Consider the following 22,374-nt stretch of genomic DNA (forward strand, 5'->3'; position numbering starts at 1 on the left):
TCCCACGAGACGTGGGTTCTGTCCTGTTTTCCAGTCAACGAACTTCTGCCCCACAAGACGTGGGTTCTGTCCTGTTTTCCTGTCAACAAACTTCTGCCCCACAAGACGTGGGTTCTGTCCTGTTTTCCTGTCAACAAACTTCTGTCCCAAGAGAAGTGGGTTCTGTCCTGTTTTCCAGTCAACGAACTTCTGCCCCACAAGACGTGGGTTCTGTCCTGTTTTCCAGTCAACGAACTTCTGCCCCACAAGACGTGGGTTCTGTCCTGTTTTCCTGTCAACAAACTTCTGCCCCACAAGACGTGGGTTCTGTCCTGTTTTCCTGTCAACGAACTTCTGTCCCACGAGACGTGGGTTCTGTCCTGTTTTCCTGTCAACGAACTTCTGTCCCACGAGACGTGGGTTCTGTCCTGTTTTCCAGTCAACGAACTTCTGCCCCACAAGACGTGGGTTCTGTCCTGTTTTCCTGTGATATCTGCAGTCCGGTATTGTTCCCGTTTATTTTTGTACTGATTAATTTCAGGTTCCAGTTTTGTTTTCCGTCTATACTTGTCCTGTTGGCTAGTTTCTCCAGTTTTGGTTCCCATCTAGTTTCTCCTGTTTATTTTCGTTACCCTGATTCGTTATCGATCTCGTCGGTCTCTGGCGTCCTGTCCTTCCACGCCAGACCGGCTTCCTAACGTGCATGACTCCCCATTTCCCATAAAATAAAAAGCTTGTGTGAGAACGTCACGCGATTGGGTCCTGTATCTGTTCTGGTTCTGACATCGGACCATGGATGCAAGTCATTTTCTCCTTCTCAATAACACTGAGTAAAACGAACGCAATTGGGTCCCGTCTCCGTTCCCGGTCCGTGACAGTTTTAACCTCGACACAACAAAATTTCGGTAAAAATGCAAATGAGAAATAACACACTTACGCTTATATTTCTATATATATATATATATTTATAAACATCCTTTAATCGTGATTGCCAAACATATGAATTAAGGCATATACAGTATAAAAAAGCAAAAGCAGATTCCATGGTGAGCGATTTTAATGATCATAATATATGAATTTAGAGCAGGGGTGTCAAACTCATTTTAACTCGGGGGCCACACGATAGAACAAACATTCTGTCGGGGGCCGGACTTGTAGATGAAAGAGAAAGAAAAAGAGAAATGAAGAAATAAGAGAAAGAGGGAGGGAAAAGGAGAGAGGGCGGGACAAAGAAAGAAAAAAAGGGAGAGAGCGTGAGAAACAAAAGAGATAAAAAGACAAGTCGTGAGAGAAGGGGAAAGAAAAGGAGAGGAAGAAAGAAATCCAAAGAGAAATAGAAAGACAGGAGGAGAGAAAAAAAGAAAAGAAAGCGCAAAGGGTAGGAAGAGAGAAAGAGAAAAGAGAGAAAAGGAAAAAGGAAGTGAGAGCAAAAGAAGTTAAAAAGACACAGAGAGAGAAAGAGACAATGAGCAACAAAGGAAGAGAAAAAGAGAGACACAGAGAGTGAAAGAGACAGAAACAGAGTGGGAGAAAAGGGGTGGAGAAGAAAGAGAGAGAGAGAGAGAGAGAGAGAGAGAAATAAATACAAGTACAGTGTCTTTGTTCGAGGCACCTGGCTTTGGCAACAACAAGTTGACCTATGTCAACCTGCAGCTTGTTTTTCTCTTGCGCTTCTCTGAGTGTTGTCTCGCGGGCCGGATTCAATCCCTTAGCGGGCCTGATCTGGCCCGCGGGCCGCCTTTTTGACACCTGTGTGTTAGAATCATCTCGTCCTATGTATTTATTCGATGGAGTGAGGCAGAGGCGTTGCTGGAGGACACAAAACATCATAACAAGGTAGATGATCTTCTAAAGATGGAGCTACGTTTTGATAATATCCATGTGAGAAGATGTCTGCAGAGGGAGAAGGTAGAAGAGCAGCACCACATATTATAGTTCAATTCCCCATAGGTCACTTTAAAGCAGGGGTGTCAAACTCATTTTAACTCCGGGGCCACACAATCGAACAAACATTCTCTCGGGGGCCGGACTAGTAGATGAGAGAAAGAAAAAAAGAGAAAGAAATAGAAGAAAGATAGGGAGAGAAAATGAGAGAGGGTGGGACAAAGAAAGAGAAAAAGAAAGAGAGAGAGAGAAAGAAAGTGAGAAACAAAGGAGGTAAAAAGAGAGGGAAAGAAAGAAATCCAAAGAGAAAAAGAGAGAAAAGCGAAGGAGAGAAAGAGAGAAGGGGAGGAAGGGGGAATTGGAAAGCAAGAGAGAGAGAGAGAGAAGAGAAAAAGAAAAAAGGAAGAGAGAGCAAAAGAATGTAAAAATACAAAGAGAGAAAGAATCAAAAAGGGAACAAAGAAAGACAAAAAGAGAGGCAAAGAGAGTGAATTGTTGAGAGTGAGAAAAAAGGGAGGAAGAGAGAGAGAGACGAAGAGAGAGAAATACAAGTACAGCGTTAGTGGGAGGCACCTGGCTTTGGCAACATCAAGTGGACATATTTCAACCTGCAGCTCGTTTTTCTCTTGCGCTTCCATTAGCGTTGCCTGGTTGGTTGACACCCCTGCTTTAAACTCATGGTTATTAGAGGAGGGGGTAGAGTTAGGATGGAGATGGGGTGTTGTGTGAGAGTATGGGACTCCTTAAGGGAGGGGTAGGAAACCTAAAACGTTGAAGGAGCCATATTGAACCAAAGGAAAGAAACAAAAACAAGGGGGGGGATTACCTAATGTGCGGCCCCTTTTTAAGGTTTTTAATTTCCGAATTCTGAGGTTTTGAGATTTTTCCCTGCCCGGATGTAGGTTTTAGATCAGGGGATGGTGTAATGGTAGTCTGGAGCCCTTTGAGACTCCTTGTGACTAAGGACATCCCAAATGAAAATAACTTGATTGGACAACACATGCTGTACATAATGGGTTCCTACACCCTATTCATGTACAAATTCAAGCACTTTCAAGGACTTTCAAAGCCAAATTCTCCAGTATTTCCCTATATAGGTGTAATATGTAGCTTACATTTTCAGTTGCAGGAAGTTCTTCCCATTACCGGAAAACGCTAGCCTAAATTTTTTTGCATGGCCCATAATAAAAATCCATTTTTGATCCGCTTTCCTTGCACTAAGACACATTTCATAGTGCCCTGTTTGGGTTAAGCATACACCTGGCCATACAAACTAATGCCAGCCGCCGTTCATCACTATGGAAGAAATGCAAAGACAAAGCGAAGCAACATTTTTAGGCAGACGTGTTAAGAATGCCATAACTAGGAGGCCAAAACACTTGATTCCACCTTAGGTAAAAATGCCGTAAGGTGGGGTCAATGTATCCTGGGGGTCTGAAATACTGCCGAATTAGTATACTAAAATAATTTGTTGTTGTCATAAGGTGGGGGGAAATACTGTAAAGAGGGGTTCAAAGGTCTTATTTCACATTAAAAGGTAAAAACGTCATAAGGCGGGGTCAACTGTATTCCAAGGGGTCTACAATCCTGCTTAATTTGTTGCTTAAAAATGATTTGTTGATGACAAAAAGTGTAAGTAGGGGCCCAAAACATCTTCTTCCACACCAGTAGGTAAAAATGTCGTAAGGCGGGGTCACTGTATCCTGGGGGTCTAAAATACTGCCTAGCTTGTTGCTTACGTGCTAAAGTAATTTGATGTTGATATAAAAAAAAAGGGGGGGGGGTGATTAATGCCATATGTAGGGGGCCAGAACATCTTATTTCACACCATTCGGTAAAAATGTCGTAAGGCGGGGTCACTGTATCCTGGGGGTCTAAAATACTGCCTAGCTTGAGGCTTATGTGCTAAAATAATTTGATGTTGATATAAAAGGGGGAGGGGCATAACTAGGAGGCCAAAACATCTTGTTCCACACCAGTAGTTAAAAATGTTGTAAGGCGGGGTCCCTGTATCCTGGGTGTCTAAAATACTACCTAGCTTGTTGCTTATGTGCTAAAATAATTTGATGTTGATATAAAAAGGGGGGGGGGAATGCTATGTATTGGAAGCCAAAACATCTTATTTCACACCATTAGTTAAATATGTTGTAAGGCGGGGTCACTGTATCCCGGGGGTCTAAAATACTGCCTAGCTTGTTGCTTACGTGCTAGAGTAATTTGATGTTGATATAAAAGGGGGAGGGGCATAACTAGGAGGCCAAAACATCTTGTTCCTCACCAGTAAATAAAAATGTCGTAAGGCGGGGTCACTGTATCCTGGGTGTCTAAAATACTACCTAGCTTGTTGCTTATGTGCTAAAATAGTTTGATGTTGATATAAAAAGGGGGGGGGGGGGAATGCTATGTATTGGAAGCCAAAACATCTTATTTCACACCATTAGGTAAAAATGTCGTAAGGCGGGGTCACTGTATCCTGGGGTTCTAAAATCCTGCTTAGCTTGTTGCTTACGTGCTAAAGTAATTTGATGTTGATATAAAAAAAGGGGGGGTTAATGCCATATGTTGGAGGCCAAAACATCTTATTTCACACCATCAGTTAAAAATGTTGTAAGGCGGGGTCACTGTATCCCGGGGGTCTAAAATACTGCCTAGCTTGTTGCTTACGTGCTAAAACAATTTGTTGTTGATATAAGAAAAAGGGGGGGGTTAATGCCATATGTTGGAGGCCAAAACATCTTATTTCACACCATTAGTTAAAAATGTTGTAAGGCGGGGTCCCTGTATCCTGGGTGTCTAAAATACTACCTAGCTTGTTGCTTATGTGCTAAAATAATTTGATGTTGATATAAAAGGGGGGGGGGGGGAATGCTATGTATTGGAAGCCAAAACATCTTATTTCACACCATTAGGTAAAAATGTCGTAAGGCGGGGTCACTGTATCATGGGGGTCTAAAATACTGCCTAGCTTGTTGCTTACGTGCTAAAGTAATTTGATGTTGATATAAAAAAAGGGGGGGGGGGGGGTGTTAGCGCCCTATGTTGGAGGCCAAAACATCTTATTTCACACCATTAGTTAAAAATGTTGTAAGGCGGGGTCACTGTATCCCGGGGGTCTAAAATACTGCCTAGCTTGTTGCTTACGTGCTAAAGTAATTTGATGTTGATATAAAAGGGGGAGGGGCATAACTGGGAGGCCAAAACATCTTGTTCCGCACTAGTAGATAAAAATGTTGTAAGGCGGGGTCACTGTATCCTGGGGGTCTAAAATACTGCTTAGCTTGTTGCTTACGTGCTAAAGTAATTTGATGTTGATATAAAAAAAGGGGGGGGGTGTTAAAGCCCTATGTTGGAGGCCAAAACATCTTATTTCACACCATTAGTTAAAAATGTTGTAAGGCGGGGTCACTGTATCCTGGGGGTCTAAAATACTGCTTAGCTTGTTGCTTACGTGCTAAAGTAATTTGATGTTGATATAAAAAAAGGGGGGGGGGGGGGTGTTAAAGCCCTATGTTGGAGGCCAAAACATCTTATTTCACACCATTAGTTAAAAATGTTGTAAGGCGGGGTCACTGTATCCCGGGGGTCTAAAATACTGCCTAGCTTGTTGCTTACGTGCTAAAGTAATTTGATGTTGATATAAAAGGGGGAGGGGCATAACTAGGAGGCCAAAACATCTTGTTCCTCACCAGTAAATAAAAATGTCGTAAGGCGGGGTCACTGTATCCTGGGGGTCTAAAATACTGCCTAGCTTGTTGCTTACGTGCTAAAATAATTTGTTGTTAATGCCATATGTAGGAGGCCAAAACATCTTATTTCACACCATTAGGTAAAAATGTCATAAGGCGGGGTCACTGTATCCTGGGGGTCAAGGGTATTTTCCCAATAGTTGCCCACTTCTTCCCAAACACCCAGAGGTGTTGAACACATGCCAAGGAATTCATGATGGCGGATGCTATGTACAGCGTTTCGAAAAAAGGGGCTACGCTCACAAAAGACGATACAATCAACACGTACGGTTAGCATATAGCGGTACAAACGTAGCATCGTCTTCTTCCTCACGGAGTACATTCGGTCAAAAAACACACCAGTACACGACTTTCCTTCCCGTGAAATCCATTTCCCGTAAATGCAAAGCACCTCCGATGCTGCAGGGGGCGCCAGTGAGAAGTGAAGTTGGTTGGGTCACTGTTTCTTTACTTCGCTTTCTGTGGGAAAATACAACAAAAATAGGTTGCCATTACATATTGAAATATACCGTAAATTCTGGACTATAGAGCGCACCTGATTAGAAGCCGCACCCACCACATTTCGGGAGGAAAACCGATTTTGTACATACACAAGCCGCACCTGTATATTAGCCCCACATTGATAAAACGCAATACAAACACGAAATTAACCCATACCCGATACGGTCTAAAAAACACAGCCGGCAAAATGAAAATGATGCCGGTACTTAACATTTAATGCAGACCTGCAGAGTCCGGGTGCCCATTGAAAGTAATCCAAGGAAAAAAGTGTATATTTCCAAAGGTAAGGGTGGGAAAAATATATACCCACTATTGTCGGCCGCGTCCACAAACACGTCTCACCTTTACTCCACTTCCCGTCAGCCCGCGTTTGCCCCGCCCCTTCTTTCTCATTTGCTCGTACAAAACATCAGAATAAGTTTCTAAAATAAATACATTACAAAAATATACAGTTGCAAATACATATTATACATGGTTACACATATTTACAAAGAAAGACGGTACACCGAGAGAATTTTCAAAGCTTTAATAATAATATTATAACTTTCATTCCGAATCGTGCCTGTAAAGGGTAGCAAAACGCTACTAGCAACACGCTCGCAACACAGTAAACAGCTCTGTTAAGAAAACATACCGTACTTGTAAAAATCACGGTAAACCGTCCTCATCTTCCTCCTTATGACCGACGTCATCAAAGTCGTCTTCCTTCAGTATGGGAAAGAGACTTTGCCATATAGACGTTGTCCCACGCTCCCTTATTCGAAAACATGCTAGCATAACGCTCGCTAAGTAAAGTTTACGTGCGGTAGCTCTGTCTCCTTCTTTATCGGACTGCTCGTTTGCTTTTAGCTTGAAAGCTACGTCATGTGCCTTTCTTTTTGCAATTTGCATGATGAGGATATGCATACGCATATATCATTTGTGCACAAGCTAAGAAGTTGCAGTCTTCCTCGGCGCATATATTCCACCGGTCTAAATCTTACCTTTTGTACTCGAGCGCCGCTGGCGGCCGTTAGAAAAATGACATAAATTGGCCGCATCACTGAATAAGCCGCAGGGTTGAAAGTTTGGGAAAAAAGTAGCGGCTTATAGGCCGGAATTTACCGTATGTGGAATTTGGTGTGATATTTTAAACTAAATATCAGGCATTAAAATGGGTCAGGGGTTAAAATGTGCGGAGGAAATACTGTGTTTGTGTAAAACACACACACTTCATTTTTTTATTAAAATCGGGATAAAATTCTCGTGGTCTCTTCTCGGCCAACTAATCATTGTAAGGGACAAATGTTGTTAAGTACTGTATTTTCCGCACTATAAGGCGCACCGGGTTATAGGGCGCACCCCGAAAAAATAGTTTTTGGTCCTATATCTTCCATAGATAAGGCGCACCGGATTATAAGACGCTACAATGGGAATGTCGACAAAACAGTCAGATTGTTCAGTCCAACTGATTACCCCCTTAACATTCCCAAAGCTTGCAAAGAAGCAAATACGTGTCGAGAACACGTGCGGATGCGGTGTCCGTACCATGTCACTCAAATGCATCGTTGCAAATATCATTCGGAAGGTTAAAGTCTTGGGATTCAAGAAATGCCAACCATTCCTTAGTTTCTATTTTCTTTTTCGCTCGCAACTTGACTGTGCATATGACAATAAACACTTGGAATTGAGTATAATTTCAAAATAGACACTCCAGTCCATCCATTATCTGCACCGCTTATCACAGAAACATCGAGTTCAGTCTGAAACAAGATACAGGGATAATATATAGCCGGAGTAGCTCACCGAAGTCGTTGTGTTCATAATAATGTGCAGCCAATGTCCTCTTATATCCGTGAGTGTAGTAAATCCAGGAGAGTAAAATATTTACAAATACAGAATAGTAAAAAATGCTTTCTGTATGTCGTCAACCACGTGCTATACGCATTCATCTTTTTCGGCCAATTGCAGGCTTTGTTTTGCCGTTCAAGCCAATGCCAGCCTGTAAATGATAAAAAGGATCCGCCCCTTGACCTCCGAATAACTTTAGCCAATAGTAATCGATTCAAATGATGATTGACACATTGGTTAGCCAATGAAACGCCGGTAAATAAATCCCGGCATACACCGCGTACTACTTGGCGTTCGGGGGAAAATCTAGTCGGCGGCTGTTGCATTAGTTGGAAGACTTTGCGACTTAATATTGATCCATATATAAGGCGCACTGTATCATAAGGCGCATGGTCAGCTTTTGAAAAAAATAAAGGCCTTTAGGTGCGCCTTATAGTGCGGAAAATACGGTACACACACCCATGATAAAAATCATTTCATGACAATATAAACTATTAACACTATTAACATTTACAATTATTTACTCCATATCCGATTCATCACCAAATACATCAGAGTTCTTTCCCTCGTTGTGCTTTTAAGTCTTTAGTTATACTTTTCACTTTTTTTTAATGGCCAAATTCAAGCACTTTTCAAGCACTTTCAAGACCAATTTTTCCAGTCCCTTTAAAGTTTTTGAGTTGACTTTACTAAGATAAAGTTGTTATCTTGCTGCTGGCACATACCTTGTGCTACTTTGAACTGTTCCTATCTATGATCGTTTTGTGTCGATGGGTTGCTATAAACCAAGGGTGTCAAACTCATCTTAACTCGGGGGCCACATCATAGAAGGAACATTCTCTCGGGGGCCGGACTAGTAGATTAGAGAGAGAAAAAAAGAGAGAGAAAGAAATAAAAGAAAGAGAGGTAGAGAAAAAGAGAGAGGGTGGAACAAAGAAAGAGAGAAAGAGAGAAGGGGAGAGAGGTAGAGAGAGAAAGAGCGAGAGAGAAGGGGAGAAAATGTGAGAAAAAAATGAGATAAAAAGAGAAATAGCAAGAGAGGGGGAAAGAAATAGAAAGAAATCCAAAGAAGAATAGAAAGAGAGTAGGAGAGAAGGAGAGAAAAGAGAGAAAGAGAGAAAGGGAGGGAGAGAGGGGGGGGCAGAGAATGTGAGAAATAAATGAGATAGAAAGAGAAATAGCAAGAGAGGAGGAAAGAAATAGAAAGAAATCCAAAGAAGAATAGAAAGAGAGTAAGAGAGAATGAGAAAAAAGAGAGAAAGAGAGGAAGGGAGAGATGGAGAGAGAGAGAGAGAGAGAGAGAGAGAAGATGAGATAAGGTGAGAAACAAATGAGATAAAAAGAGGAATAGAGAGAGGGAGGGAAGAAAGAGAAAGCAATCCAAAGAAAAATAGAAAGAGAGTTAGAGAGAAGGAGAGAAAAGAAGAAGAGAAAGCGAGAAGGGGAGAAAGAGAGAATGGGAAAGCAAGCAAGAGAGAGAAAAAAGAGAAAAAGGGAAAAAAGAATAAGAGAGCAAAATAAGTTAAAAAGACAAAGAAAGAGACAAAGAGCAACAAAGAAAGAGAAAAAGACTGACGCAGAGAGTGAAAGTGAGAGAGAGAGAGAGAGAGAGAGAGACAGAAAGAGAGAAAAAAGGAATGAAGATAGAGAGAGAGAGAGAGAAAGAAAGAGAAAGAAATACAAGTACAGTGTCTTTGTGAGAGGCACCTGGCTTTGGCAACATCAAGAGGACATATTTCAACCTGCAGCTCGTTTTTCTCTTGCGCTTCTCTGAGCGTTGTCTCGCGGGCCGGATTCAATCCCTTGGCGGGCCTGATCCTTATAGTCCAGTGCGCCTTTTATATGAAAAATATAATTTTAGGAGGGTTTGCCTTTTAGAGAGAAAAATACAGTAATGTCCTTCAAAGTTCGATTCATCAGTTTTACTTGTCGTGCTTATTGCGTTTATATCTTTCAGGACCACGTTCTGTTTTCTACATTCCCTCATATTTGTCTCTGGTACCGTGAGTGATAATAGTGTGATAATAAAATAAAACCCAATGCCTTTTAGATGGATAACAACACTCTCACTGCCGGGACTCGGGTTCGATTCTTGTTGCGTTCTACTTTTTGCAATTGTGTTCAGAAATTATTTTCAACTGATCAACCATTCCAAAACTACGGTAATTTACCGTAAAACCTCGTGTTAAAGCGCACAAAAACTTTGAGGGTTTTATTTAGGTAAAAAAAAAAGCGTTATATTTTAATAAATGCAGTACCTCCTCCCACTTAAACTCCACGTACTTTAATCCATACACCCAATTCACAGATATTTTCCCCTAGTATCTACACAATTCATGTGGGTCATTTTTCATATGGCCTCATAGCTCAGTGGTTAGAGCACTGGTCTCGTAAACCAGGGGTCGTGAGTTCGAATCTCACTGTGGCCTGATCAGCTATGTTCAATGGTTCTGTTTTCATGAAGCAATTTAAATTGTCTTGGTAGGGTGAAAAGAATCAAAAGTCTCTGTATAGATCAGGTTTTACAAAATGGGGCACTCCAAGGTTTCTATTCTGGCACGTGAGACAACACTAAGAGAGGCACAAGAGAAAAATGAGCTGCACTTTTAAATATGTCCGCTGGATGTGGTCAAAGCCAGGCGGTATTCTGTAGTCTCTCTTTTTTTCTCTCTCTCTTTCCCTCACTCTCTATATCTCTCTCTTTCCATAGCTCTCTCTCTTTTTCCCTTAATCTCTCTCTCTTTCTTTTGCGCTGTTTCTCTCTCGTTTTCTTTTTCTCATTCTCTCTCTCTCTTTTCTTTACCCTGCTCTCTTTTTCTCCTATTCTCTTTCCCTCGCTCTCTTTTTCTCCTATTCTCTATTTTTTTTAATTTTTTTTCTCTTATTCTCTTTCCCTCGCTCTCTTTGTCTCATATTCTCTTTCCTTTGCTCTTTATCTCTTATTCTCCTCCCATCGCTCTTTTTTCCCTTTCTCTTATTCTCTTTCCCTCGCTCTCTTTTTCTCTTTCCCTCGCTCTATCCCTCTCTTTCCCTTGCTCTTTCTGATTTCTCTTTCCCTCGCTCTTTATCCCTCTCTTTTCCTTGCTCTTTTTGATCTCTCTTTCTCTCCCTCTCTTATTCTCTTTCCTTTGCTCTTTTTTTTGTTTCTCTTTCTCTCTCTCTCTCTTTCACTTTCTCTCTCTTTCTCTTTATCTCTTTCACTTTTTCTCTCCCTCTCTCACTCTTTCACTTTTTCTCTCCCTCTCTCTCTTTCACTTATTTTCTCCCTCTCTCTCTTTCACTCTTTCTCTCCCTTTCTCTCCCTCCCCCTTTCTCCCACGTTTTCTCTTATTCGCTCTCCCTAGCTCTTTTTATCTTTCTTTATTTCCCTCACCATCCCTCTCTGTCTATTTTTCTCTTTTCCTTGCTCCTTATCTCTCTTTCCCTTTCTCTTGATCTCTCTGTTTCCCTTGCTCTTTATCTTGATCTTTCCCTCTCTGTCTCCGTCCTCTTTTCTCTTCCTATTTCTTTTTCTTATTTCCTTTCCCTTACTCTCCTGTTTTATCTCCCTCTCTCAAGCTCCCTTTCTTTTTGAAATTGTAATCATTATGGACAAAATGATCAATTGATGACATTGGAGCGTATGTGAAACCTACCAGCAGTAGTTCGCGCCGACACCTGTGGCCCGGATACCAAAGACCTGGAACTTAGACCTTCAAAATAAAGCACACAAATCAGCCAGGAAACGCTGAAAGAAACAAAAACAGTGCAGTGCAAAAAAGGAATACAGTAATTCAGCTGTAATAAACATGTGGTCCGCGGGCCGAATACGCCCGCCAAGGATTTCAATCTGGTCTGTGAGACAACGGCGAGAGAAGCGCAAGAGAAAAACTAGGCACAGGTTGAAAAGTGTCTACTGCAAAGCAACTGTAGCTGGATAACTTTTTAAAATTTATTTCTCTCTTGTTCTTTTTCACTCTTGGTTTCACTCTCCTTTTCTCTTTCACTCTTCATCTGTTTTATCTCTCTTTTGAAATGTTTCTTTCGTTTTTTTTAGGATTTCTATCTTCTATTTGCTTTTTTTTTCTTTGTAATTCTCCCTTGTATTTTTTTTCTTTCTCTTTTCTACTCTCTCTTTTTCTTTCTCTCCCCCCTTCTCTTTTTATCACTTTTCCTTGTCTCTCTACCTCTTTCCTTTTGCCTCTCTTATCCCCTACTTTCTCTCCCTCTTTCTTTCTTTTCCTTCATTTCTCTTTCTTTTACTCTCTCTTTCCCATTCTTTCTCTCTCTGTATAGTTTTCTCTCTTTTCTTTTGTCTCTTATTTGTTTAATGCTTGAGACTGTAAATGTGTTTGTTCTTTGGTTTCAATGTATAATAAAGTACAGTAATCTTTTACCACCGAGCTCTTTGGTTATCACTGGTTTGCGGATTTTGAATTAAGTTGTTTTTGTTGTCATTGATATGAACGACTCGTACATTGCGTTCTGCAGGAGACAGCAAAGGCTATCACGGGGGGAAGCTTGTTTGTGTCTGTGATGGGTGGACGTGACTGCCTGTGCGCATGACTGTGATAGGCTGGTGTACTGCCAACCGTTTCTTCAATCTCGTGCTGACATCGACTTTGAAATACCGTGCTTAGAACATTGCAGAGGGAATTTGTGTTGTTTTTTTGCCTGCATGCACGCTTGCTTTCATTTCTTCAATCTCGTGCTGACATTGACTTCGAAATACCGCACTTAGAACATTGCAGAGGGAATTTGGGTTGTTTTTTTGCCTGCATGCACACTTACTTTCATTTCTTCGATTTCGTGCTGACATTGACTTCGAAATACCGCGCTTAAAACATTGCAGGGGGAATTTGCGTTGTTTTTTGCCTGCATACACGCTTGTTTTCATTTCTTCAATCTCGTGCTGGCATTGGCTTTGAAATACCGCGCTTACAACATTGCAAAGGGAATTTGCATTGTTTCTTTGCCTGTATTCACGCTTGCTTTCATTTCTTCAATCTCGTGCTGATATTGACTTCGAAATACCGCGCTTAGAACATCCATCCATCAATTATCTGCACCGCTTATCCTCAGCCCAGCCGAGCCACCTTTGGGCAGTGGGCAGGGGACACCCTGAACTGGTTGCCAGCCAGTCGCAGGGCACACAAAGACAGACAACTCATTCGCTCATTCACACCTAGGGACAATTTGAACTTACATGCATGTTACTGGAATGTGGGAGGAAACCGGAGTACCTGGAGGAAACCCACGCAAGCACAGAGAGAACATGCAAACTCCACGCAGGAGGTTCGATCTAATGACCTCAGAACTGTGCCGCACACACGCTAACCACTGCGCCGCCATGCTACCCCACTTAGAACATTGCAGAGGGAATTTGCGTTGTGTTTTTGCCTGCATGCACGCTTGCTTTCATTTCTTCGATCTCGTGCTGATATTGACTTCGAAATACCGCGCTTAGAACATTGCAGAGGGAATTTGTGTTGTTTTTTTGCCTGCATGCACTGTAGTTCTGGCCAAATTTGCTCCAAAATTAATTTTTGCAATCTTGAGCCTGGATTTTCATGCACAGGATAGCTCTTCTTGTATGCTGAGGAGGTCTAGACAGTAAGCAACTGTGCACACACGTAGCTTAGAGGGAACATTGATCTCATCCTTTTAGGAATTCAAACACCGTGAAAAAACAAGGGATTGCAGTAGAAAATACACCCATCCAATAGTGTAATTCAATATCATTCTCATCGTGTTAGCAAAAAAATACAACCGTAGCTTGTGCGTACCCGGGTAGATGTCATACTGTCCTGCCACCAGGTTGTACGTAAGTCCAAGGTGCGTGTGATGATGCGTGTGCAGGTGTCGGCCCAAAGTCACGTGGCCTCGCTCGCTTCTGTCCACTTCACGCTCCACCTCAGGGGAACCTTTCTCGTCAGGCTGCACAAAAACACGTATTACTCTTCATTTTTCAACGGTAAGGTGAAAAAGCATGAAAAGAAACCCAAATATCTCACCTCAGATTCCTCTCGACCTGCCGTCTTGCCGTATAAAGGATAGTGGAAACCTTAAGGGACATATTCAAAGACTGTTTTACATCCCATTATTTAAATGAGAAATGATTTTAATGAAAAAGTCATCTTCCCTACAGAAATTTGTGACGCCCTTAATCACAAGGAGTCTCAAAGGTCTGTACAGACCACAGACTATTGCGAGCTACAGACTATTATTACACCATCCCCTGATCTAGGACCTACATAAGGCCAAGGGAAAACTAAAAACCTCAGTCAAGTCATGTTTATATGTATAGCCCTTAATCACAAGGAGTCTCAAAGGTCTGTACAGACCAGAGACTGTTACAGACTAGAGACTATTATGAAACCATCCCTTGATCTAAGACCAACATGAGGGCAAGGGAAAACTCAAAACCTCAGTCAAGTCATGTTTATGTGTACAGCCCTTAATCACAAGGAGTCTCAAAGGTCTGTAAAGACCACAGACTGTTACAGACTACACTATTATTACACCATCCCTTGATCTAAAACCTACATGAGGGGAAGGGAAAACTTAAAACCTCAGTCAATTCATGTTTATATGTATAGCCCTTAATCACAAGGAGTCTCAAAGGTCTGTAAAGACCAGAGACTGTTACAGACTACAGACTATCATTACACCATCCCCTGATCTAAAACCTACATGAGGGGAAGGAAAAACTCAAAACCTTATAAAAGTCACGTTTATATGTATAGCCCTTAATCACAAGGAGTCTCAAAGGTCTGTAAAGACCAGAGACTGTTACAGACTACAGACTATCATTACACCATCCCCTGATCTAAAACCTACATGAGGGGAAGGAAAAACTCAAAACCTCAGTCAAGTCGTTTATATGTATAGCCCTTAATCACGACTCAGTCCTGTTCCTGTTGGTATTTCCTGTCCGGTATTGTTCCCGTTTATTTTGTCCTGGTTAATTTTGGTTTCCAGTTTTGTTTCCGTCTATTTTTGTCCTGTTTATTATTTTCGCCAGTTTTCGTTTCTGTCTAGTTGTTCTGTTTATTTATTTTTTTCGGTCCGGTATCCACCCCTCTGTCCAATATCAACTCGGGCAATTGGAATCGATCTCGTCGGTCTCTGGCTTCCTGTCTTTCTATGCCAGACCGCTTTCTAACGTGCATGACTCCCCATTTCCCGTAAAATAAAAGGCTTGTGTGAGAACGTCATGCGTTTGGGTCCTGATCCTGTTCTAGTGCTTGACAAAATCAATCTTTTGAGTGTAATTAGGTATGTCTTGATATAACTACTTGACCTCGTAATACACCCATTGATTCAGTTGTTATTCAGTCCCTACATTGTTTCAAGAGGTGTTTTTAGTTTGCAGTCGGAAAGCCTTGAGTTTTATCAGTACTTGCTAGACCGGGTTTAGACAACGGGCTACTGTGAAGTAGGGAATTTTCCACTACCCCTCGATTTGTTTTTGTCATAGCCCACCCTCCTTATACAAAAGATAGTCAGCCATTTTGACAGTGCACTAGTGAATCAAACAGTTTTTTTCAGTTATGTTATGTATTTATCCTACATTAGTAACCTACCTTGCATCTAATAATTACGGACGACAATGGATGTTTAAAAAAAAATAAAACATATTTATTCACCAACAGTGGGGAAAAAACTTCTAATGTTTGGTATTGAATGTGTAAACTGGTTTATTTTAACATGAGCTAGCTCACTACGCCACACAAACACAATCACATCTAGCAGTCGGAGACAACATTTGGTTTGCAATTAATGAAAACAAATCATAACTTTTGATAAAAATGACTTAGAGACTTGCTATTTTTGACATACTCAGAAAATGATGGCAGGCCAGATTAGAGGTAAGAAAGTAACCCGACCTGACCAATAACCTTTATTTGAGGGACCGAGCCCGAAGCAAACCCTGCTTTTTCTATTTTATTTGTAAGGACTTGGGAGGAGGAGGTGTGATTTTGGCGGAATTTCAGGTTTTACCTCTAGGCCATATTAATTCATCCACCGCAGCACATTCCTAGTTAAGAATACAGTACTACGTTTTCCACATATGACGTTGGGCTGCTCTTTTGTCTGTGTTTTGAGTTTATTTGGGTTGGGATTTTAGTTTTATATATTTTTTTTTTAAATATATTTATTTTTATTTAACTTTAATATTGATTTAATATTTATTTTTATATGGAATATCGTTGAAAACTCAATAAAAAACGCATATTTCTTTTATTTTATTATTATTTTATTTTCAACACAAGGATACTGCTGGAAGTGTGAATTTCCCTACGAGGATGAATAAAGTATCAATCTATCTATCTTTTTAAAAACAGTTAAAAAGTATTAGGCCCCAAAAATCAATGCATTGTGACACCTTACTTCCGACGCAATTGCTAGTACAAACAGTTGAAAAACGGGAAAAGCATGGTCCTAAAAAACACGAGCAGATGTGTGGAGTGTTATTCCTGACCTGGATAGCTGTGAACCAGGGTGGGTGACGCCCCCCTGTAGGAGCCTCCGCCGCTCTCACACATGGCCAGGTAGGGCGGCGGGTATGAGGAATGCTGGTACTGCATGTAGGGTTGCTGGGGGGTCATTGGAGGAGATACCGCCACCCGGGCACTCTGAGACTCCCCGGACAGGATCACCATGGGTTCTTCCTGAATCCCGTCCGAGTCATCCGGGTCACCAGGGGGCGGCGGGTTGCGTGGGCCCTGGAGTTTCCTAGCGTTGCGAGAGATGCCGCCTCCCGCCGAGGTGGCTTTGGGCCCGGCTGTGTCAGGGGTAACCCCCCACCTCTCTGCATTGCCCTCGTCCGCCGCCTCCTCGGGTGGACTCTGCAGCTCTGAGAATTTGCTGCGAGCCAGGCGGTGAGGCCACACGGAGCCGTCTGGGGGCTAAATCGATGGGGACAAGTGTTGGTGCCGGTGCCAGTGTTTCCCCTGTCAATCGCTTTAACAGTGGTGGGCGGGAGTCGTTTGAGGTCAGTCCAAATTCTTCTCCAGGAGCTGAATCAAACACCAAAGACCTTCTTTGAGGTCCAACTGACATCTACGTTTTAGGAGCATGTTCTGGTTTTGGCAGCTTCAGCCCACCGCTGCTGAGGGGCTACTATAGACCGTTTCAGGATAACGTCACTCATACTTCCAGGTGGCAATAGCTCCAATCGCCCTAATACCAAAAAAAACTCTTATTTGAAAAAAAGCAAAGCCTTTGAAAAAACTGGGAAATGACCACAATTAATCATTGGATTGGGTGACATATGTCAGTCTAAAGATGTTTAATAGGGTAAAGTTTTCAAGGATGTGACATAAGGTCAGGTTCATAACCAAAAGATATGGATACAAAGGAAACAAAATAGGATTTTTAAAAGTTAACATCACTATTGTATCACAACTCTTCATTAAACAAGTTTTTCAGACTAATACTCAAATTTCTGATCATTATTTTAAGCTAGCTGCCACAACGTTAGCATTAGCTGCTGGAGGCCACGTCCTTGAACCTAGCTGGTAAAAAATAAGCCAACTACTTAATGATTTTAGCAAAAAAATGTTTCTTTGACCAGTTTGAACATTTCTGACCATTACCTTTTCATGTTAAACTATAAAGGAACGCAGACATTTTAGGCTTACTGCCACAACATTGCATTTGCTACTGGCAGCTGGAACCTAGCTGGTATACCAGCTCAGTAGCCTAGATGGTAAGGCGCCCGCTTTGAGACTGGGAGGTCGGTGGTTCGCGCCCCGGCCGAGTCATTCCTAAGACTTAAAAAGTGGTCGGCGGCGCCCTCTGTTGGCTGCGGCTGCATCGGCTCGCTACAACGGGTCAGGTGCAATCGACATTTCGTTCTGTGTACATTGTTACACAGAATGACAATACAAGGAAATTATTATTATTATTATTATTATTATTATTATAAGGATGTTAGCCACAAAAGAGGTTTTTAACAATGCTAATCAATAATGCGACCAGCATTGGTGAAGCTAGCAGGGCACTGTCATCAAAAATATGAGCAAAATCGAATTCTTAAAATTTATTAATAGAAAATATTGGGACCAACAGAAGATTTAAGATTTGTTTCGTTTTTAAACTTAATCACACAAAAGGGACAGCGTGTAATAATTCACCACTAGCGGTCTGCATATCATAAGGTGAGTTCGATGCATGTGCATTCAAAGAAGTCACACTAAGGGGGCCCAAACCTGTAGCAATCTCGTGGCTAACTTCTAACGTCTGCATTAAGTGAGAAAATCTACTAAATAGGCTAATAGAAGCTTGAGAGAGCAAACCAGAAATTATGACTGAAGTTAGGGACATTGCATGACCAGCTGTGGAAGGCGAGTGACACCGAAAGAAGTTTTATTTACCTGGAGAACCGAACAACAACAAAACCGGCTAGCAAAAAGCCATAACCCAAAGTCAAGTGGCTAACATGAGTGGCTGCAAGGGGAAATAGCGACAAATAGTTTGGTAAAAGCATGTCATAGCAAATTAGAAGATGACAAATGGTTGATGCCTTAATGATGGGACTCAAGGACGATCACAGCTGTAGAACATAATTAGCCATTAAACAAGTGCTAAAAGTCTCACTAAGACAAGCTAACTCCGTAAAATTGTCATTCCAGCATTCACAGAGGGCGAAGTGTGTCAACCTCAAGAGGAGTTTAACGCCGTATAAAATATTTACACACTTTTGCCTATAATCGCTATACAATACACACAGGGTCTTTTAAGTGTTTGTCAATTTAAGATCATATCGCCCAACTCAGGCCGAAAAATTTCTTCATTACGGAGGAACTAGCCAAGAACGTCATGTGTTTCGGACTCTAAAGAATTTACCTAGTCTTCCCAATCAAGGCTTTTTATGTCTATGTCCGCATTTCAGACCAATTAAGCTGTTTTTTTGCCTCCCCTGGAAGTATCCAGGCTCCCATTGTATACAAACAGTATGGAAGGGTCTATAGAAGAAACGCTGCGTGATCAGAGACCACCTTTCAGAAGCTCTGCTTGCATGGAGGATGATGGCGGGCGCAGATTGGTGAACTTGGACGGACGCTTAAGAATCTGTACAAGCAGCACATAGCAACATTTAGAAAAGTTGCGCGTTGACATTCACATGTTACCACGAGCCACGTGCGACAAAACGCCAGGCGGGCTAGCATGCCTCAGGCTGAGCATGAGCGTCTGTGCACAATGGATGATCGATCGCTCGTGAAAGCACCACCACAGTATGGACGGCGGTTAGAGACAGATGGAAAAACTTACACTGGAATAGGAAACGTTTGAGTCCAGATCTGTCTGAGGGTTGGGTATGTGGTGGGACGAGGATGAAGAAGAGGAGGAGGAGGAGGATGGTGACTTGATGTCCTCGCAGTCTTTGGTGGCGATGTGGTGCTGATCCACTTTCAAACCCAGCCCTCTTTCCCCCCTCTCCTCCAAGTAAGAGAGGATGGCTTTGGGACAGCAGCCTTTAGCACCTTCCGGAACTTTAGCTCCGCCGGGGAGTCTAACGTCTCCGTCTACGTCTCGCCCAGCCGGCCCTCGCTCAGGACGTTGTTTCTGCTCGCAGCATTTGGACGCCAGAAGGAGTTTCTGATCCATTAAGAGTCCTCGAGAGTACTGTCCATAATACAGCGACTGGGCTAAGGCGGTCTGGGTCTGACTCATGGCAAGCTGCAGTTGAGACGTCGCCGCAGGCCCGTCAGCTTTTTTACAGTCCACAAACTCTTGGATGGAGACTCTGTCTTCATCTTTAGCCTCCTCCTTTCGATCTTTGCTTTTAAGATCTTGACAGGAAACTTTGTGGTAGAAGTTCTGCCTGTCCGCCTGCACGGAACCTTGAAGGTAGTATGGCTCAAAGCTGTGGTAATAAGGAGACAGGGGTTCTTTTGTAGATGATGGTGGAGGCACCTGGGGGGGCGTTTTAATGGCATTACTATGGTTAGCATTAGAGTTGGCTTCAGAAAGTACAGAGGAACCAGACTTAGATCTGAGGCCATCCATGCGACTTTCAGAGGAAACGCCGTCATCCCCCGCATCTGAAATGTCAGAGTAAGCAGGGCTGTTGTCCTTGCTTTCACTGAGGAGCAAAGGACCGCCGGGAACGTCCATACGTGAAGAACTTCCAATGGAGGGACTGGGAGCATTGTCCGAAAAGGTGTAGACCTTGTCGGCCTCTGCGCGGATACTCGCCATCCGGCTCTCTTGGCTTTCGCCAAGACCATTTATCACGTCTTGCTTACTCAGGTGTTCTTTCAAGAGGCTCCCCGGAATCTCCTTTGTGTTGACTTTCGGAGAAACTTCTTCCATTTTGACAGCGTCACTGTTTGCTGTCCGAACGGCCGTGTCCCGGTTGTGTTTGTCCTTGAGCCGTCTCTTCTCTTTCTTGCGGGTCTCCTTGCAGGTTAGGAGTGTGGCATTGACCAGGCTAGGTTCATCAGCCATGCTAAGCTTAGGCTTGATTGGTTTCAAAGATGAATTTTTGCTGGTCAGGCCCACGGCTGGCAAAGGTGAGGGCTGCTGTGAGGCGGCGACGTCGTTGGGATACGTCACGTTTGGTATGGCGACGAGCTTGGGAGGTGTGGGAGCTGGAGCAATCGGCCGATTGGACCGCGACTTAGATAGCTTTTCTACCTTGTTATTTGCTTTTTTGCTCTTCTCACAAAGGATTTTCTTGTCAATCAAACCTTCAGCTTCCAGTTTAGGCATTTCTACGCTCGCGTTCCGGTCCGGCACCATGCAGTTTTCTAGTACTACCGTCATGTTGGAAATGATGGGCAGGTTGCTGAGGTCGTCCATCAGACCGTCTTTTAGAAGGGAGCTCCTCCGGGTTTTAGTGCTGAGTAGCAGCCGCCGGTTTTTAGCAGAGCCCACCGTGGTCACCCTGTACAAAGGGGCAGGTTTTTTGGACGAGGGGCCGTTATTAGACTCGGCGATGTCATAAATTGCTTCCTCGCAATCTGACAACCTTTCCTCACTCTGTTCTTCTGACTCCAAGTGGGCGTGTGTCTGGTGGTAGCGCAGCCCGTTGATGTGCTTGTATCTCTTGGTGCAATTGGGATGGGGGCAATCGATAAGGATCGGTGGGGGTAAGGAAGCGCATCCTCCTCCTGGGTCCAGGAAAGAGGGGTCTGACTTTCCCTGCGGTGTGCACGGGGCACTGCGGGATTTTGCTCTTATCCTTTTCCCGTTACCATTTTTAATGTCCACTGAAGAAACTAGACTGAGGTCCAAATTGGCAGGCAGTTTATTCTTCCGCTTGCCAGACGGGAGCACGGAGGATCGGCCAGCAGGTTTAGTTTCCTCAGTGGTGAAAAACGGCGCGGAGGCTCTGCAGTTACTGAAGAGTTTTAAACTTCCTCGTCGACCTTTGCTGTGTACCGCCGAGGCTGAAATGCCGCCGCCCCGGCTCCGGTGTTGTGGTAGGCTTCGTATTTTGGCAGACGTTGCCGCGTCACCGCAGGGCCTCTCTGCCAAAGACAGACGCAGCCTTTTCCCACGGCCACGCCCACCCGGCTTTTCTGGATCACTGGATGGAGACTCACAGAACCTGATGAAACATGGGGAAAAACACAAAATAATCAATAAATGGAAAGGGCCTCTCTACCTTTACTATCTACCTAACTACCCAACCTACTTGTCGCATCCAACTGCAGCATATTTGCGCAATTTCTATGCACTAGTTTCCCTGCCTACCAACCTACCTACCTTTCAACTTTTACCTTCCCGTGTACCATTCAACCAATCTAAAAACGAAATAGCAAATCCTTCCATTCATTTCACTATTTAAAACACACTTCTACTTCTACTCTATATCATATGAATAACCTATACTTTTTGTGGACAATATCTCTGTATTATTTGTAATTGCAACATCCTTTGCCTGGTAACCCTGAAAGGGGGGATACCCCATTCTCAAGGTTTCTTCATTTTACTCATGTTAAGGTTTTTGAGTTTTTCCTAGCCCTCATGTTGTTTCCAGATCAGGGGATGGTGTAATAATAATCTGAAATAATGGTCTGTGCAATAACCTGTGCAGCCCTTTGAGACTCTTTGTGATTAAGGGCTATACAAATAAAAATGACTTGACTTGACTATTTATCTTTCTACCGAACTACCTAGTTAACAACCCAGTGCCCACCTAACACCTCTAGATCACTGTATGAAGACTGACAGAAATCACCAAAAACTAACTCAATTGGGACAAAGCTACTGCCTATAGAATTGTTATACAGTGGAACCTCGGTTCTCGACCATAATCCGTTCTATTTCTTTGTACGAAAACCGATTTGTACGATCACCGAAGCCGTTTTTTTCCCATTAAAAGTAATGTAAAATTGTTTTAATCCGTTCCAACACCCTGAATGTTTATCTTGAATATTTAACGTAAAGCTAACCCAGGCTAATCGTACGTTTGCGTTAGCGTAATCTTCCGTACGAA

At 42.8% G+C, this 22,374-nt stretch overlaps 1 protein-coding gene and 1 non-coding gene across 6 annotated transcripts in view; one reads left to right on the forward strand and one right to left on the reverse strand.

Moving 5' to 3' along the window:
* Positions 1 to 937: 937 nt before the first annotated feature.
* Positions 938 to 22,374, reverse strand: part of znf608 (zinc finger protein 608) — a 38,191-nt gene continuing 16,754 nt past the window's right edge. For 3 of the 5 annotated variants that reach the window (XM_088336672.1, XM_088336671.1, XM_088336669.1), the window contains exons 4-9: positions 19,200 to 21,483; positions 16,405 to 16,831; positions 13,934 to 13,983; positions 13,706 to 13,856; positions 11,576 to 11,632; positions 5,265 to 6,068 (exon numbers count right to left, since the gene is read on the reverse strand). In XM_088336672.1, the coding sequence (XP_088192798.1) occupies positions 6,046 to 6,068; positions 11,576 to 11,632; positions 13,706 to 13,856; positions 13,934 to 13,983; positions 16,405 to 16,831; positions 19,200 to 21,483 (2,992 nt within the window). In that variant the 3' untranslated portion in view covers positions 5,265 to 6,045. Of the gene's footprint in view, positions 1,873 to 5,264; positions 6,069 to 11,575; positions 11,633 to 13,705; positions 13,857 to 13,933; positions 13,984 to 16,404; positions 16,832 to 19,199; positions 21,484 to 22,374 lie in introns of those variants that run through there. The other 2 variants (XR_015850557.1, XM_088336670.1) reach the window with 2 other exon arrangements.
* Positions 10,297 to 10,369, forward strand: trnat-cgu (transfer RNA threonine (anticodon CGU)). The gene has a single exon. It is a non-coding gene; the product is annotated as a tRNA-Thr (tRNA).

Source organism: Urocampus carinirostris, chromosome 5 (genome assembly GCF_059441175.1).
Source record: "Urocampus carinirostris isolate Australia breed hairy pipefish chromosome 5, RoL_Ucar_1.0, whole genome shotgun sequence".
NCBI lineage: Eukaryota > Metazoa > Chordata > Actinopteri > Syngnathiformes > Syngnathidae > Urocampus > Urocampus carinirostris.